The sequence below is a fragment of the Hemitrygon akajei genome, chromosome 23 (assembly GCF_048418815.1).
Source record: "Hemitrygon akajei chromosome 23, sHemAka1.3, whole genome shotgun sequence".
Classification (NCBI taxonomy): Eukaryota; Metazoa; Chordata; class Chondrichthyes; order Myliobatiformes; family Dasyatidae; genus Hemitrygon; species Hemitrygon akajei.
The window spans coordinates 13,501,426-13,517,392 of record NC_133146.1 but is presented as its reverse complement, the minus strand read 5'-3'; the positions used below and the strand labels follow the sequence as shown (position 1 = coordinate 13,517,392).

Below are 15,967 nucleotides of genomic sequence, written 5' to 3'. Positions count from 1 at the left end.
CCTTTCCTTCAATCACCCTCAAAATATGCCCGCTCTTATTGGCTATTTCCACCCTAGGAAAAGATCTCAATCTACCAGGGGTGATTGATATGTTCATGACCTAAGGTAGAAGGAGTCAATTTCAGAAAACCTAGCACATTAATTTTTCAACATAGTCCCCTCCTACATGTACACACTTAGTCCAGCGGTCGTGGAGCATATGGATCTCTTCTTTGTAGAAGTGGACCACTGCCAGGGGTGATTGATAAGTTCATGGCCTAAGGTAGAAGGAGATGAGTTATTAACTTCAAACTTTTCTACAATTTCACTCAAAGAGTTGAACTGCACGTGCAGGTAATGAGAGCATCTTGGACCTCCAGGTGGTCCACAGCAAGGGTGATCGATAAGTTTGTGGCCTACAGTAGAAGGAGATGAGTTATACAGCTCTTGTCACATGCACATGCAGTTCAACTCTTTGAGTGATTATGCAGAAAGTTTGAAGTTAATAACTCATCTCCTTCTACCCTAGGCCACAAACTTATCGATCACCCCTGCTGTGGACCACTTCTGGAGGTCCAAGATGTCGACTTCTACAAAGAAGGGATCCATATGCTCCACGACCGCTGGACTAAGTGTGTAAATATAGGAAAAATAAATGTGCTAGGTTTTCTAAAATTGACTCCTTCTACCTTAGGCCATGAACTTATCAGTCACCCCTCATATGTCTCTTATCATTGAATACACCCCTATCAAATCACATCTTATCTTCTTTCACTCCAAAGATAAAAAGCCCTAGCTCTCTTAACCTATCCTCGTAAGACATACCCTGTAATCCAAGCAACATTCTGATAAATCTCCTCTACAACTTTTCTAAAAATTTCCTATCATGTGGCAACCAGATGTGAACGCTATGTTCTAGCTGTGGAGTAAGCAGTTTCTGGCCCCTTAATCACTAGGATTCCCTTTACACACGTCCCCAGCTCTCTCTCATCCGTTAATCCATTCCTCAGCACTTATGTCCGTGACTAAGCCTCTGATCACCTGACTAAATACCTCTGATGGTGCCTCAGTGCCAAATCTTGTTCGGAAACACTCCTATCTAGTACGAAGTATATTGGATTGAGGTGCATTATTTGAGAAGCTATGTAAATGCAACTTGTAGTGAAAGGTGGAAGACAAGATGTAGATAAGATCACTGCTTAAGCTGTCTTACTTGAATCTGTTCTGAAGTGTTTGACTGGAACTTTTACATATTTAGTATGCCTCTTTTGGCAGATGCACAAACTTCAATGAACAAAATTAAACACAGTGCTTTTTAAACAGTACATTCAATTTCTGAGCATGTAACATGTTGTTTAAAGTTGGATCCATGAAAGGCAGAATTTCCATTGTCCATCACACACTCCCAGGACAGGGACAGCACGGGTTAGATACAGAGTGAAGCTCCCTCTACACTGTCCCATCACACACTCCCGGGACAGGGACAGGGACAGCACGGGTTAGAGACAGAGCGAAGCTCCCTCTGCACTGTCCCATCACACACTCCCGGGACAGGGACAGCACGGGTTAGATACAGAGCGAAGCTCCCTCTACACTGTCCCATCACACACTCCCGGGACAGGGACAGCACGGGTTAGATACAGAGTGAATCTCCCTCTACACTGTCCCATCACGCACTCCCAGGACAGGGACAGCACGGGTTAGATACAGAGTGAAGCTCCCTCTACACTGTCCCATCACACACCCCCAGGTCAGGGACAGCACGGGTTAGATACAGAGTGAAGCTCCCTCTACACTGTCCCATCACACACTCCCAGGACCGGGACAGCACGGGTTAGATACAGAATGAAGCTCCCTCTACACTGTCCCATCACACACTCCCAGGACAGGGACAGCACGGGTTAGATACAGAGTGAAGCTCCCTCTACACTGTCCCATCACACACTCCCAGGACAGGGACAGCACGGGTTAGATACAGAGTGAAGCTCCCTCAACACTGTCCCACCACACACTCCCAGGACAGGGACAGCACGGGTTAGATACAGAGTGAAGCTCCCTCTACACTGTCCCATCACACACTCCCAGGACAGGGACAGCACGGGTTAGATACAGAGTGAAGCTCCCTCTACACTGTCCCATCACACACCCCCAGGACAGGGACAGCACGGGTTAGATACAGAGTGAAGCTCCCTCTACACTGTCCCATCACACACTCCCAGGACAGAGACAGTATAGGTTAGATACAGAGCAAAACTCCCTCTACACTGTCCCATCACACACCCCCAGGACAGGGACAGCACGGGTTAGATACAGAATGAAGCTCCCTCTACACTGTCCCATCACACACTCCCAGGACAGGGACAGCACGGGTTAGATACAGAGAGAAGCTCCCTCTACACTGTCCCATCACACACCCCCAGGTCAGGGACAGCACGGGTTAGATACAGAGCGAAGCTCCCTCTACACTGTCCCATCACACACTCCCAGGACAGAGACAGTATAGGTTAGATACAGAGTGAAGCTCCCTCTACACTGTCCCATCACACACTCCCAGGACAGAGACAGTATAGGTTAGATACAGAGTGAAGCTCCCTCTACGCTGTCCCATCACACACTCCCAGGACAGAGACAGTATAGGTTAGATACAGAGCAAAGCTCCCTCTACACTGTCCCATCACACAGTCATGGTCAATCTGTCTCTGAGGGTTTCACTGTTAATTTCTGTGTTGCTGAATCTGAATATTTTAGGTTCCATGCTCTGTTTCAGTGTACATAAATAAGCTTTTCCAGAGGGATAAGTATCATAATAGAAAAATATCTTAAAGGTTCAATATTCCATCTGGGTAGCCTCCAATCTGATGGCATAAATATTGATTTTTCCTTCTGTAAACACATTCCCTCCCCCTTTCCCCTATCCCTACTCTGATTTTTAGACTTTTCTCCTGCCCATCACCTCCCCCTGGGCCTCCTCCTCCTTCCCTTTCTCCAAATGTGCATCTCCTCTCCTATCAGATTTCACCCCCTCCAGCCCTTGAGCTCTCCCGTCCGACAGGCTTCACCTCCCAACTTCCATCTATCCTCCTTCCCCTTTCCTTCTCAGTCCTGAATAAGAGTCTCAGCCCGAAACGTCGACTGTCTACCCTTTTCCATAGACGCTGCCTGACCTGCTGAGTTCCTCCAGTATTTTCTGTGTGTTTTTTTTAACTCTAGTCTGGCTGTCTTTTTACTGCACAAGACTCTTTCCGGGATTATGGAATCGGGTTGGATAAATCAAGGAACAGATGATTACTAATAACACAGAACAGCGCTGGGGAAACCCAGCAGGCCCAGGAGTCTCTAAGGAGGGAAATGGACAGTCAACACTTTGGGTTGAGGTCTTTCATCCGCACCCCAGATTGGTGCTGTTTTATTATTGTCCAGGTACAGCGAAAAGCTTGTCCTGCATACTGTTCATACAGATCAAATCATTGCACTGTACATTGAGGTAGTGCCTCGGTCAGCGTGACATTATTACAGCTCGTGGTGTTGGAGCCTTCAGTTCAATCCCGCCATTCCCTACGGAGTCTCTGTACGTCCTCCCCGCGGAATGTGTGGCCAGTTTCCGCCCCCAGCACAAAGTCCTACCAGGTGGGCTCACAGGTCATTGCAAACTGTTCCGTGGTTAGGTTAGAGTTAAATTGGGGTTATCAGGGGGTTGCTGGGCAACACAGCTCGAAGGGCCGGAAGGTCATATTTTGTTCTGTATCTCTAAATGAAAACAAAATAGATAAAAAAAAAGTAAAACAAATTAAAGCAATAACAATGCACAGTAAAGTGTAAAGGCTACAGAGAAATTGCAGAGTGGGTAAACGATAAAATGGAAGTTCATATTGTGACGTCAATAGTCCATTTTATCATACAAGTCTGGTATCAGTGGGATTGAAGCTGTCCTTGAGCATGATGGTATATTTTATTTCAGGCTTTAGCTGTCTTCTGTTCATGGGGGGGGGGGGAGAGAGAAGAGATTTAAAACAATGACTATCCATTTCCCTCTACAAATGTTGCCTATCCTGCTGAGCTCCTCCTGCCCCTTGGTCTAGTCCTCCAGATTTCCAGCATCTGCAGAATCTCTTGTGGCTGCACATTATCCATTCCTGGTTGAATAGCAGAATAAGCTGGAGGGGAGGAATGGCCTCCCCCTGTTCCAATGCTGTTAATATCTGCCCGGAGTTGTCAGTCAGCTCCTCCCAAAAGGATATGAGCCTGTAAGGTAACCAGCTGCCTACCCTTCACAGAGCCGGGCTGTGGAGCCGTACCATCTGCTGGTATCTGTGCCGACATTGCACCTGTGTAAATACCATCTCCACTCCGACAGCCAGGGAATGGGAGATGAGCAGCAGTACGGTGAGTCTGATCACTGGGTCTCGGGTTCCGTGGGTCCTGGTGCCGGCCTGCCGCATGAGAGACACCAACCAGCTAATGATAAACACAAGATTCTGCAGGTGCTGGAAATCCAGAGCAACACGCACAAAATGCTGGAGGAACTCAGCAAGTCAGGCAGCATCTATGGAGGGGAATTAACTGTCTGGGCCGAAACCCTTTATCCAGTCCTTACTCAGCTTTCTTCCCTCTACTTTTCCAGTCCAGATGAAGGGTCCTCGGTCCGAAACGTTGACTGTTTATTCCTCTCTACAGATGCTGTCTGACCTGATGAGTTTCTCAGGCATTTTGTGTGTGTCTGTGTGAGACTGAGACTGAGACTGAGACTGAGACTGAGAGAGAGAGAGAGAGAGAGAGAGAGAGAGAGAGAGAGAGAGAGAGAGAGAGAGAGAGAGAGAGAGAGAGAGAGAGAGAGAGAGAGAGAGAGAGAGAGAGAGAGAGAGAGAGAGTGAGAGTGTGAGAGTGTGAGGGAGAGTGAGAGAGTGAGGGAGAGTGAGAGTGTGAGAGTGTGAGAGAGAGAGTGAGAGAGAGAGTGAGGGAGAGTGAGAGTGTGAGAGTGTGAGAGAGAGAGTGAGGGAGAGTGAGAGTGAGAGAGTGAGGGAGAGTGAGAGTGTGAGAGTGAGAGTGTGAGAGTGTGAGAGAGAGAGTGAGAGAGAGAGTGAGGGAGAGTGAGAGTGTGAGAGTGTGAGAGAGAGAGAGAGAGAGTGAGGGAGAGTGAGAGTGTGAGAGTGAGGGAGAGTGAGAGTGTGAGAGTGAGAGTGTGAGAGAGAGTGAGAGTGTGAGAGTGTGAGAGTGAGAGAGTGAGGGAGAGTGAGAGTGTGAGAGAGAGAGTGAGAGAGAGAGAGTGAGTGAGAGTGTGAGAGTGAGAGTGTGAGAGTGAGAGTGTGAGAGTGTGACACACAACCATTTGTCACCAGTGGCTTTGTGTGGAGCACACAGGTTTCCAAGTGCAGAACCAGTGAGTGGGATGATCTAGAGGCCACCCAAATGCAGCGGGGGGGGGGGAATGCAGTATGATGGTGCAATCACAGAACATAGAACAGTACAGCACTGGACAGGCCATTCAGCCTAAGATGTTGTACTGACCTTGATGTCAATTTTTACTAAATATCCTCGATATCCCTCCATTCCCTTCATATTCGAGTCAATCTAAAAGCCTCTAAAACTCCACCATCTGCCTGCTTTCACCTACCACTTGCTGTGTTACCCTTTAAACTCCCCCTACTCTAACATGATCAAGGCAGAGACGATAGATACAGAAATGATTTTTTTTCAAATGAGATTGGAAGAGGCTTGTTTGACCCAATATCACACGACATTTTATATGCTGAAAATCAAAGGACAATTCTACAGTTACAATGGTTCCTTTGAATTAATTTTCACACTGCCTCCTCTGCACCCACACTCCAGACACCCAAAATGAATGTTAACCAGCATTACAAACTAGAGTCCTGACGAAAGGTGTCGGTTCGAAATGTCCACCGTACTTTTTTCCATGGATGCTGCCTGGCCTGCTGAGTCCCTCCAGCATTTTGTGTGTGTTAATCAGCATTGCCTGCTTTTCAATTAACCGGTGTCCACAACTCCAGGAAACTATCGTCCAGGGCTGCACTTTAAAGTTAATCTACAATCCATGTTCAGACTGGTTGCAGAAACTAGTTGCTGAAATTAATATTTTTCCATAAAACCTAACTCCAGAATATGCCCCTAACACCCTGCCCCTCCCCCCTACAACCTTAGCTTGTCCTCTGGTGTTTGAATCCTACCCTGGGGGAATGATTCTGACTGACCTATGCCATTCATAATTTAAAAAAAACTTGTATCAGGTCTCCACTCAGCCTCGACGCTCTCAAGAAAACAGCACAGGTTTGTCCAAACTTTCCTTGTAGCTCATATCTTCTAATCCAGGCAGCATCCTGGTAAACTTCTTCTGCACTCTGTCCACAGTCTCCACGTCCTTCCTATAATGAGGCAACCAGAGTGTACACAATACTCAGAATCAGGATCAGATTCAATCTCACCGGCATATGTTGTGGAACTCGTTGTTTTGCAGTGGCAGTACAAAGCATGCACAGTAATAAAACACTATAAGTTACAATGAGTATATATAAAATTAGTGCAAGAGGAGAGGGAAAAAGAGTGAGGCTGTGTTCATGGATTCATTGCCCGTTCAGAAATCTGATGGTGGAGGGGAAGAAGATGTTCCTGAAATGCTGAGTGTGTGTCTTCAGGCTCCAAGTGCAGTCTGACCAAAGTTTTATACAACTGCAGAATGACTTCCTTACTCTTATGCTCATCACCCCTACAATGAAAGCAAGCACGCCATACACCTCCTTTACCATCATATCCAACTGTGTAGCCACTTTCAGTGAACTGTAGATATGAACCCCATGAAACTCCATGCTTCAATAACATCAAAGGGCCAACCATTAATTACTCTAACTTCCAGTAATTTCTAACCCATCCTCTTCTCTCTTTTGTCATTCCCCATTGTGGTTCCTCGCTCACCCCTTCTCTTCACCTGTCCATCACCTCCTTTCCTTTCATCAATGGCCTACTCTCCTCTCCTATCAGATCCCTTCATCTTCAGCTCTTTACCTCCTCCATCGATCACCTCCCAGCTTCTCCCTTCATCCCTCATCACTGCCCCGCCCACCCATCTTCCCCCTCACCCGGTCTCATCTATCATCTACCAACCTGTTCTCCTTCCCACTCCCCCCATCTTCTTATTCTGGCTTTCCCCCCTTCCGTTTCAGTCCTGATGAAGAGTTTCAGCCCGAAATGTTTATTCCCCTCCACCGATGTTACCTGACCTGCTGAGTCTCGCCAGCATTTTGTGTGAATGTTGCTCTGGATTCCCAGTATCTGCAGAATCTCTTTTGTGTAAAATTCCCCCCTTTATTTGACTTTCTTGGTCTCCTATCCTTTCTCCAGCCTGGTTCTTCCGGCCATCCTGCCCTTATCTAGTTCCTGCTATCACCCTCCTTAATTACCAGATTCCTGTGCCACCTCCACATCCAAGCCTCTGTACCTCCCTCCACCCTTCTCTCTCCCCACTTACCCCCCTCTGCCCCTTTTTGTTTCCTCTCTTTCTCACCTTTTATTACATCTCTTTCCTAATCTGTCTATCCGCCACCCCTCCTCAGGTTGTGTTGCTTGTTAAATGACACCTGTCATGGTAAATTCGATGCAGACGTGTGTTAAATAAATGAACCTGAATGTGAACCAGGATGCCTAGACCCGAGTTGCGGGCATGCTGCGCTGTTGGCAGGAGCCTGGTGCCAACCTGGTGGCACGACACAATCCGCGCTGACTGGCTTTGACGCAAAATGATGCGTTTCGCTGTACAGGTGACAAATAAAGTTCACCTTTAAATATTTAATCCCACCAGTTGCTTTAAAGATTAGATTTATTTGTCCCACGTACATCAAAACAACAAAATGAATCGTTTGCGCCAGCAACCAACACAGTCAAAATATGTGCTGGGGGGCCGCCCCCAAGTGCTGGCATGCTTCTGGCACCAACGTAGCGTGCCCACAACTCACCAACCCTAAGCCTAACTCTATGTCTTCAGAAGAGGGAGGAAACCGGAGCACCTCGAGGAATCCCTCACGGTCACGAGGAGAATGTACAAACACCTTACAGACAGCGGCAGGAATCGAACTCCAGTCGACGATCGTTTGTGCTGGAAAGCATTCCGCTAACCGCCATGCTACCACGTCACACTGACATCCCTCCCAACAACTCATTCCGCTAACCGCCATGCTATCACGTCACACTGACCTCCCTCCCCATCCCTCCCAACAACTCATTCCGCTAACCGCCATGCTATCACGTCACACTGACCTCCCTCCCCATCCCTCCCAACAACTCATTCCGCTAACCGCCATGCTACCACGTCACACTGACCTCCCTCCCCATCCCTCCCAACAACTCATTCCACTAATCGCCATGCTACCACGTCACACTGACCTCCCTCTCCATCCCTCCCAACAACTCATTCCACTAACCGCCATGCTACCACGTCACACTGACCTCCCTCCCCATCCCTCCCAACAACTCATTCCGCTAACCGCCATGCTACCACGTCACACTGACCTCCCTCCCCATCCCTCCCAACAACTCATTCCGCTAACCGCCATGTTACCACGTCACACTGACCTCCCTCCCCATCCCTCCCAACAACTCATTCCGCTAACCGCCATGCTACCACGTCACACTGACCTCCCTCCCCATCCCTCCCAACACCTCATTCCGCTAACCGCCATGCTACCACGTCACACTGACCTCCCTCTCCATCCCTCCCAACACCTCATTCCGCTAACCGCCATGCTACCACGTCGCACTGACCTCCCTCCCCATCCCTCCCAACAACTCGTTACATCTGCCTGCATCAGGTCTATGTCTTTCTATACATTGCCCATTTAAATATTGATCTAAATGTTTCAAGCACAGGGATTAATAAACCCCATTGGTTCCGAGTCCCCCCGTAGCAGTGGGAATTGAACCCCGATCTTGCTGGTGGTGCTGTAAAGTGTTACACTAGTTACTACACTACCATGCTGCCTCCTGTTACTCACCTCCAGCTCCCTCCCTCCCTCCTCCCCATTGGCCCTTTGCCCCCCCCGATCATCTGGTTCTACCTACTGTATCACCGAACCAGCAGAATTAGGCCATCCAATCACAAACAGGAGAAAATCTGCAGATGCTGGAAATCCAAGCAACACACACAAAATGCTGGAGGAACTCAGCAGGTCAGCCAGCATCTATGGAAAAGAGTACAGCCGACGTTTTGGGCCGAAACCCTTCATCAGGTCTCATATCTACTTTGGCACCTCATCATGGCTGATTTATAATCCCTGACAACCCCATTCTCCTGACTTCTCCCATAACCTTTGATGCCCTTACTAATCAGGAACCAATCAACCTCTGCTTTAAATAAAGTTAGGGTAGACGTAGAAAGAATGTTTCCTATAGAGGGGGAGTCTCGGAACAACAGGCACAGCCTCAGAATAGAAGGATGTCCCTTTGGAACAGAAGTGAGGAGGGATTCCTTTAGCCAGAGGGTAGTGAATCTGTGGAATTCATTGTCACGGACAGCTGTGGAGGCAAAGTCACTGGGTATAGTTAAAGTGGAGGTTTTTGAGTAGTAATGGTGTCAATGGTTATGGGGAGAAGGTGGGAGAATGGGGTTAATCGGGATAATAAATCAGCCATGAGGGAATGGTGGAGAAACCTGATGGGCCAAATGGCCTATTTTACTCTTTCAGGAAAGATAAAAGTGCAAAGAAAATCCACAAGAATATCGGCAAAACTTGGTGGACTTGGCCACAGGTTGGACGGACCAGGACTTTACTCCTGGAGTGTGGGAGACCAGGGGGTCAAATGGAGAACACGGGTTTAAGGTGAGACAGGCAAGATTTCATAGGAGCTGGAGGGGTAAGCCTTTCACCCACAGGGTGGTGTGTACGTGGGATGAGCTGCCAGGGGAAGTGGTTTGGGCAACATTTAAAAGGCACTTGGAGAGGTACACAGACAGAAAAGTTTAGAGGGAAATGGGCCAAACTTGGGCATGGGAACTTTGGTCAAAGGGTTAGACCAAAGAGCTTGTACCTGTGCTATTCCTCAACGGCCCTGTGAACTCATGTTCTCAGTATTATATTTTTATTTGTACAGTTTGCATACTGTTGCACATCGGTTGCTTGTCAGTCTTCATCTGTTTATGCATAGTTTTTGTAAATTCTATTATATCTATTTCTTTTATATTATATTTAAAATTCTATTATATTATATTTCTTCCCCATAAATGCCTGCAAGAAAATGCATCTGAAGATAGTATATGGTAACATTGCCATACGTTGATATTAAATTTACTTTGAATGTTGAACTTTCGATCTGCCCAGCAGAAATACAAATGCAAGCACGGGGAGGCAGGATTAATCTGGGTCCTTCCTGCGGGAAAATGACAAACTTCTCCGGGTGGGAACTAGCTTCAATGAACCTTGCATTTAGAGACTGCGGCCAGCAGGTGGCAGCAGTAGCCCAGCCAGACAAGGGCTTGAATACTTGGCTTCAGTCACTGAGGGATTCGTTTGTCCTCGGCACTCTCCCTCTCCCCGTACATCTCCCACAACCCTCCTTCTACCTCACCCTGCACTTGTAAGAAGAGCACACTGTGTTGTTGATGTCTTAACCGCAAGACCATAAAATATAGGAGCAGAATTAGGCCATTTAGCCTATCGAGTTTGCTCGCTATTTCATTATGGTTGATCCAATTGTCCTCTCAGCCTCAATCTCCTGCCTTCTCCCCGTATCCCTTCATACCCTGACCAGTCAAAAATCTGTCAACCTCTGCCTTAAATATGCATAAAGACGAGCTCCACAACTACTTTGGCAATGAATTCCACAGATTCACCACTCTCTAGCTAAAGAAATTCCTCCTCATCTCCAATCTAAAAGGACACCCCTCTGTTCTGAGGGTGTGCCATATGGTCTTAGACTCACCCACCAGAGGAAACATCCTCTCCTCATCCACTCTATCATGGCCTTTCACCATTCGATAGGTTTCATTTAGCTTACCCCTCATTTTTCTGAATTCTAGTGAATACAGGACCAGATCCATCAAATGCTTGTCATATGACAAGCCGTTCAATCATTTTCGTGAACCTCCTTCGAACCCTCTCCAATTTCAGCTTATTCTTTCTAAGCTAAGAGGCCCAAAACTGCTCACAATACTGCAAGTGAGGACTCACCAGTACTTTATAAAGTCTCAACATTACATCCTTGCTTTTATATTCTAGTCCTCTTTAAATGAATGCTAACATTCATTTGCCTTCTTCACCACCGACTCAACCTGCAAGTTAACCTTCAGGGGATCATGCACAAGGACTTCAAAGTCCCTTTGCACCTCAGTATTTTTGTATTTTCACTCCATTTAGGAAATAGTCTACACTTTCATTTCTTCTACCAAGGTGCATGACCATACGATTCCAGACACTATATTCCATCTACCATTTCTTTACCAATTCTACTAAACTGTCCTTCTGTAGCCTCTCTACTTCCTCAAGACTACCTGCTGCTCCACCTATCTTCATATTATCTGTAAAATTGATTCGCAACAAAGCCATCAATTCCATCATCCAAATCATTGACATATTACATAAAAAGAATTGGTTCCAACACAGACCCCTGTGGTACACCACTAGTCACCAGCAGCCAATTAGAAAAGGCTTCCTTTATTTCCACTCTTTGCATCCTGCCAATCAGACACTGTTTTATCAATGCTAGAATCTTCCCCTCAATACCAAGGTGCCTCATGTGTGGCATCTTGTCAAAGGCCTTCAGAAAACCCAAGTACACAACATTACTGATTCTCCTTTGTCTATCCTGTTTGTTATTCCTTCACAGTATTCCAACAGATTTGTCAGGCAAAATTTTCCCTCGAGGAAACCATACTGACTATTGCCTATTTTATCATGTCCCTCCAAGTACCCTAAGACCTCATCCTTTTAATTGGCTGTGACTAATTGGCCTATAGTTTCCTTTCTTCTGCCTCTCTCCCTTTTTGAAGAGTGGAGTGACATTTACAATTTTCCAGTCTTCCTGAACCATTCCAGAATCTAGCGATGCTTGAAGGATCATTACTAATACCTCCACAATCTCTTCAACCACCTCTTTTAGAACCCTGGAATGTGCACCATCTGGTCCAGGTGCCTTCAGACCTTTCAGTTTCCAAAGAACCTTCTCTCTAGTTATGGTAACTTCACACACTTCATGCCCCCAACACCTGGAACTTCCACCATACTGCTAGTGTCTTCCACAGGGAAGACTGATGCAAAATACTTATTCTGTTCATCTGCCATTTCCTTGCTCCCCATTTCTACCTCTCCAGCATCATTTTCCTGTGGTCCATTATCCATTCTCACCTCTCTTTTACACTTTATGTATCTGAAGAAACTTTTGGTACCCACTTTAATATTATTGGCTGGCTTACTTCCGTCTTCCATCTTTACTTTCTTAATGACTTTTTCATTTACTTTCTGTTTGTTTTTAAAACCTTCCCAATACCCTAACTTCCCACTATTTTTTGCTTGCTAGGTCAGGAACATACTGACACTCACTCCATCCCTCATCCTGTCCCACACTTCAACACAAAGGGACTTGGACTTGGAATTAGTCACCGCGTACCAAGATAGTGTGAAAAACTTGACCTGCATGCTGTTCATACAGACCTACTCATTGAGGTGGTGGTGATGATCATGATGCCTCCGTTGGTCAGAGCTGACCCAGGATGTTGTGTCCTAGCTGTCTAGATACACAAGCCAGGGCAGTATGATACAGAGAGCAAACTGTTGCCCATGTAGCAGGCTTCCCCTTTCCAAGCAGCTGATGAATCCAACAGAACAGCAGAGACCAATACGGTTTGGTACCAGCAGCATCACCGGAGTTGCCAGTCAACATTGGACTCAATGTAGGACTGTCTTAGGAACTCCAGCTCCAGATTTTTCCCTCCGAATTTACTCCCGAAGCCTTCCCCAGGAGTGGGTATAACCGCAAGGCAGCAGAGGTTTGAGGTAGAACACGATAAAACGATCATGATACAGAACACAGTACAACAGCTAGAAAGTGCAGTGCAGATAAGCCATAAGATACTAGATCATAATGAGGTAGACTGAGAGGTCAGGAGTCCATCTTGTCAGCATAAAACAGACCATTATAGCACAGTACAGGCCCTTCTTCAGCCCACGATGTTGTGCTCACCTTTAAACCTACTCTAAGATCAATATAACCCTTCTCTTCTGAATGGCCTGCCATCTTTCTTTCATCCATGTGCCTACCTAAGAGCCTCTTCAATATCTGGAATGTATCTGACTCTACCACCACCCTGGCAGGACATTCCATGCACTCTGTGTAAAAACCCACCCTTGACACCCCCCCACCCCCATAATCTCCTCCAATCATCTTCGAATGATGCCCCCTTGTATTAGTCATTTCCACCCTGGGAACAAGGCACTGGCTGTCCACTTCATCTTATAACTCTTAATGGTTTATACATCTTTATTAAGGTTAATCTTCACCATCCTGGGGAGCTATTTCATAGGCTGATAACAGTGGGATGGAAGCTGTCCTTTCAGGTTTTTGTACCTTCTGCCCGATGAGAAGGTGGTGGGGGGGGGGGGGGAAGCTCAATGCACTCCTTGATTGTGCTGGCTGCTTTACTGACCCCTGCAGTTGCAAGAATCTTGTACCCAGCACCTCCCGGACTGCAAACTGTCAGCAAGCCAACCCAGGCACTGAAACGGTTAACAGAGGAAGAGGCATGGACCGGTGAGCAGATTGTCTAATTCCTGGGGGTTCTGGCTGATTGGGGTCTCTCACCTCAGCTCCCCAGTGCCTGCCCCTTGCAATAAGGTTACTGAATGGCCGGGTGAATTTTCAGCCTCTTGGCTAGTGTGTGACATCTAGATGACACGCTGAGCTGTACCGAGACAGTGAATTCGGCTTACGGGTAAGGACAAGGTTTCCAATGGATTTCAGTGCGATGGGGGAGAGGGGGTGGGGGTGGGGGGCAGTCAGTCCTGTGTGGTGGCAGGTGGCAGGGGGCTGGTGGGAGGTAGAGGAAGATTTCCCAGGGAATGCTGAAGCCCTTTGTCACCTCCACCTTCCATTTCCCAGCCTCTGTCACCGTCCCCACCCTTGATCATTGGCCAAACAATCCCTCCTCACGGGGACTCACCTATCCTGCCTACTCCTCCTGCCCCACGTCCTCTCCACAATACCCTCTTCACTCAGGAAAAGGGGCTCAGCCTGAAACTTCAACAGTCCATTTCCCTCCATGGAGGCTGCTCGACCTGCTGAGTTCCTCCAGCATCTTTTACAGTCTCCTGCGGAAGTCAGCTGGGCGAAGACGTGACATTGCCTGCTGGGTCGGACAAGACTGGGAGACGCGGTGGGCGGGCAGACCCTCATCTATCATCTGGACACGCCGTGGCAGTCTGTTTTATCATCTGGTGTGGGACATCCCAGAGAGAGCTTTATTTGTCACATGTATATCGAAACATTCTGCACTCTGTTTTCTCTCTGCCACCTCAGTGTGCCTACGTGTGGAATGATCTGCACACAAACAAAAGTTTTTTTTGCTGCATCATGTGACAATACTAAACCAATATTTGCATCAGAGAGTTACACAGCATGGAAAAGGCCCCTCAGTCAAACTGCCTACCTGGTGGTAGAGCCCCAGCACCTTATTCATCTGCATTTAGTCTGTATCCCTCTAAGTCAGGGCCTCCCAATCTTTATTTAAGCCGCAGACCCCTACCATTAACCGAGGGGTCCATGGACCCACACTGGGAATCCCTGATCTAAATCTTTTCTGTCTATGTTTCTGTCTAAATGTGTTTTAAATATCTGTACCTGCCTCAACTACTTCTAACAGCTTTAGATGCTTTAGGTTTCGTGTTAGATCAATGGCCAGAGATCTTTACAAACTGGAGAGTTCAAAGTTCAAAATACATTTACTATCAAAAAATGTATACTAAATACAACCTTGCAATTCATCTCCTTACTGATTATTGTCGCGTCACCCAAGTTAAACATAAAGCGTTGAATCACTGAAACCATGAGGGAAGCACACTGCAGGATGATGCAGGAGAAACTGGTGGGGACAAGTGTCTGATAGGATTGTTCCTGGAGCTGATCATTGACTATACGAAGAAGACATTGTGTCCGTAAGGTAGACCTCACTAGAGAAGCGGAGGTGGAGAGGGGCAGCAATTTAAAATTCCTTGCCGTGACCATTTCAGAGGATCTGTCCAGTGACTGCCATCACGAAGGAGGCATGCTTTGTTAGAAGTTTGACAGACTGGTAATAGATGCACTGTGGGGAGTATCCTGACTGGTTACATCATGGTCTGGCATGGAAACACCAATGCCCAGGAATGGAAAAGTATGCAGACAGTGATAGATACAACCCAGTCCATCCCAGGCAAAACCCTCCCCATCACTGAACACAGTTAAAAGAAGCACTGCCACAAAAAAGCAGCGTCCATCATCAAGGACCTCCCACCATCCAGGCCATGCTCTCTTCGCGCTACAAACACCAGGCAAGAGGTACAGCAGAAGTTGGCCCCATACCACTGGGTTCAGGCTCCTGTACCAGTCTGGGTAACTTCACCTACCTCAACACTGAATGGATCCAACAACCTATTGACTCACTTTCAAGGACTCTACAACTCATGTTCTCAGTCGCCCTGCAAAGTATACAGTGCACTTGGAGAGAGAAGGAGAAGAGCCATTTCTACCCACCACAGATGCAGCAGAGAAAGCGTCAAGATGGCTCTGGGTAAAGAGGGCAGATCCGTGGGTTGCTGCTAGGGCACAGGCCGGGGTCTGAATAACCCCGGTCGGGTCGCCCGGGCGAGGGGGGTATGATGTTGAAAGACCCGAAACACCTGACGACCCCAGGTAACATCACCGATGACGTGCCCTAGCTTAGCATCATGCAGATGTTTCTGTAAGGAAGAATTTACATTTTTATTGGTTGCACAATTTATCTCTTATTTTTGCACAT

General features: G+C 47.2%; 1 protein-coding gene across 7 annotated transcripts in view; it reads right to left on the bottom strand.

Annotated features, from left to right (window-relative positions):
* Positions 1 to 15,967, bottom strand: part of LOC140715164 (A-type potassium channel modulatory protein KCNIP2) — a 497,102-nt gene that overhangs the window by 69,805 nt on the left and 411,330 nt on the right. For 2 of the 7 annotated variants that reach the window (XM_073026958.1, XM_073026957.1), the window contains exon 2: positions 6,189 to 6,359. The exons of the other annotated variants lie outside the window; for them this stretch is intronic. In XM_073026958.1, coding sequence (XP_072883059.1) covers positions 6,189 to 6,201 — 13 coding nt within the window. In that variant the 5' untranslated portion in view covers positions 6,202 to 6,359. The remainder of the gene's footprint in view (positions 1 to 6,188; positions 6,360 to 15,967) is intronic. 7 annotated transcript variants of the gene reach the window in all.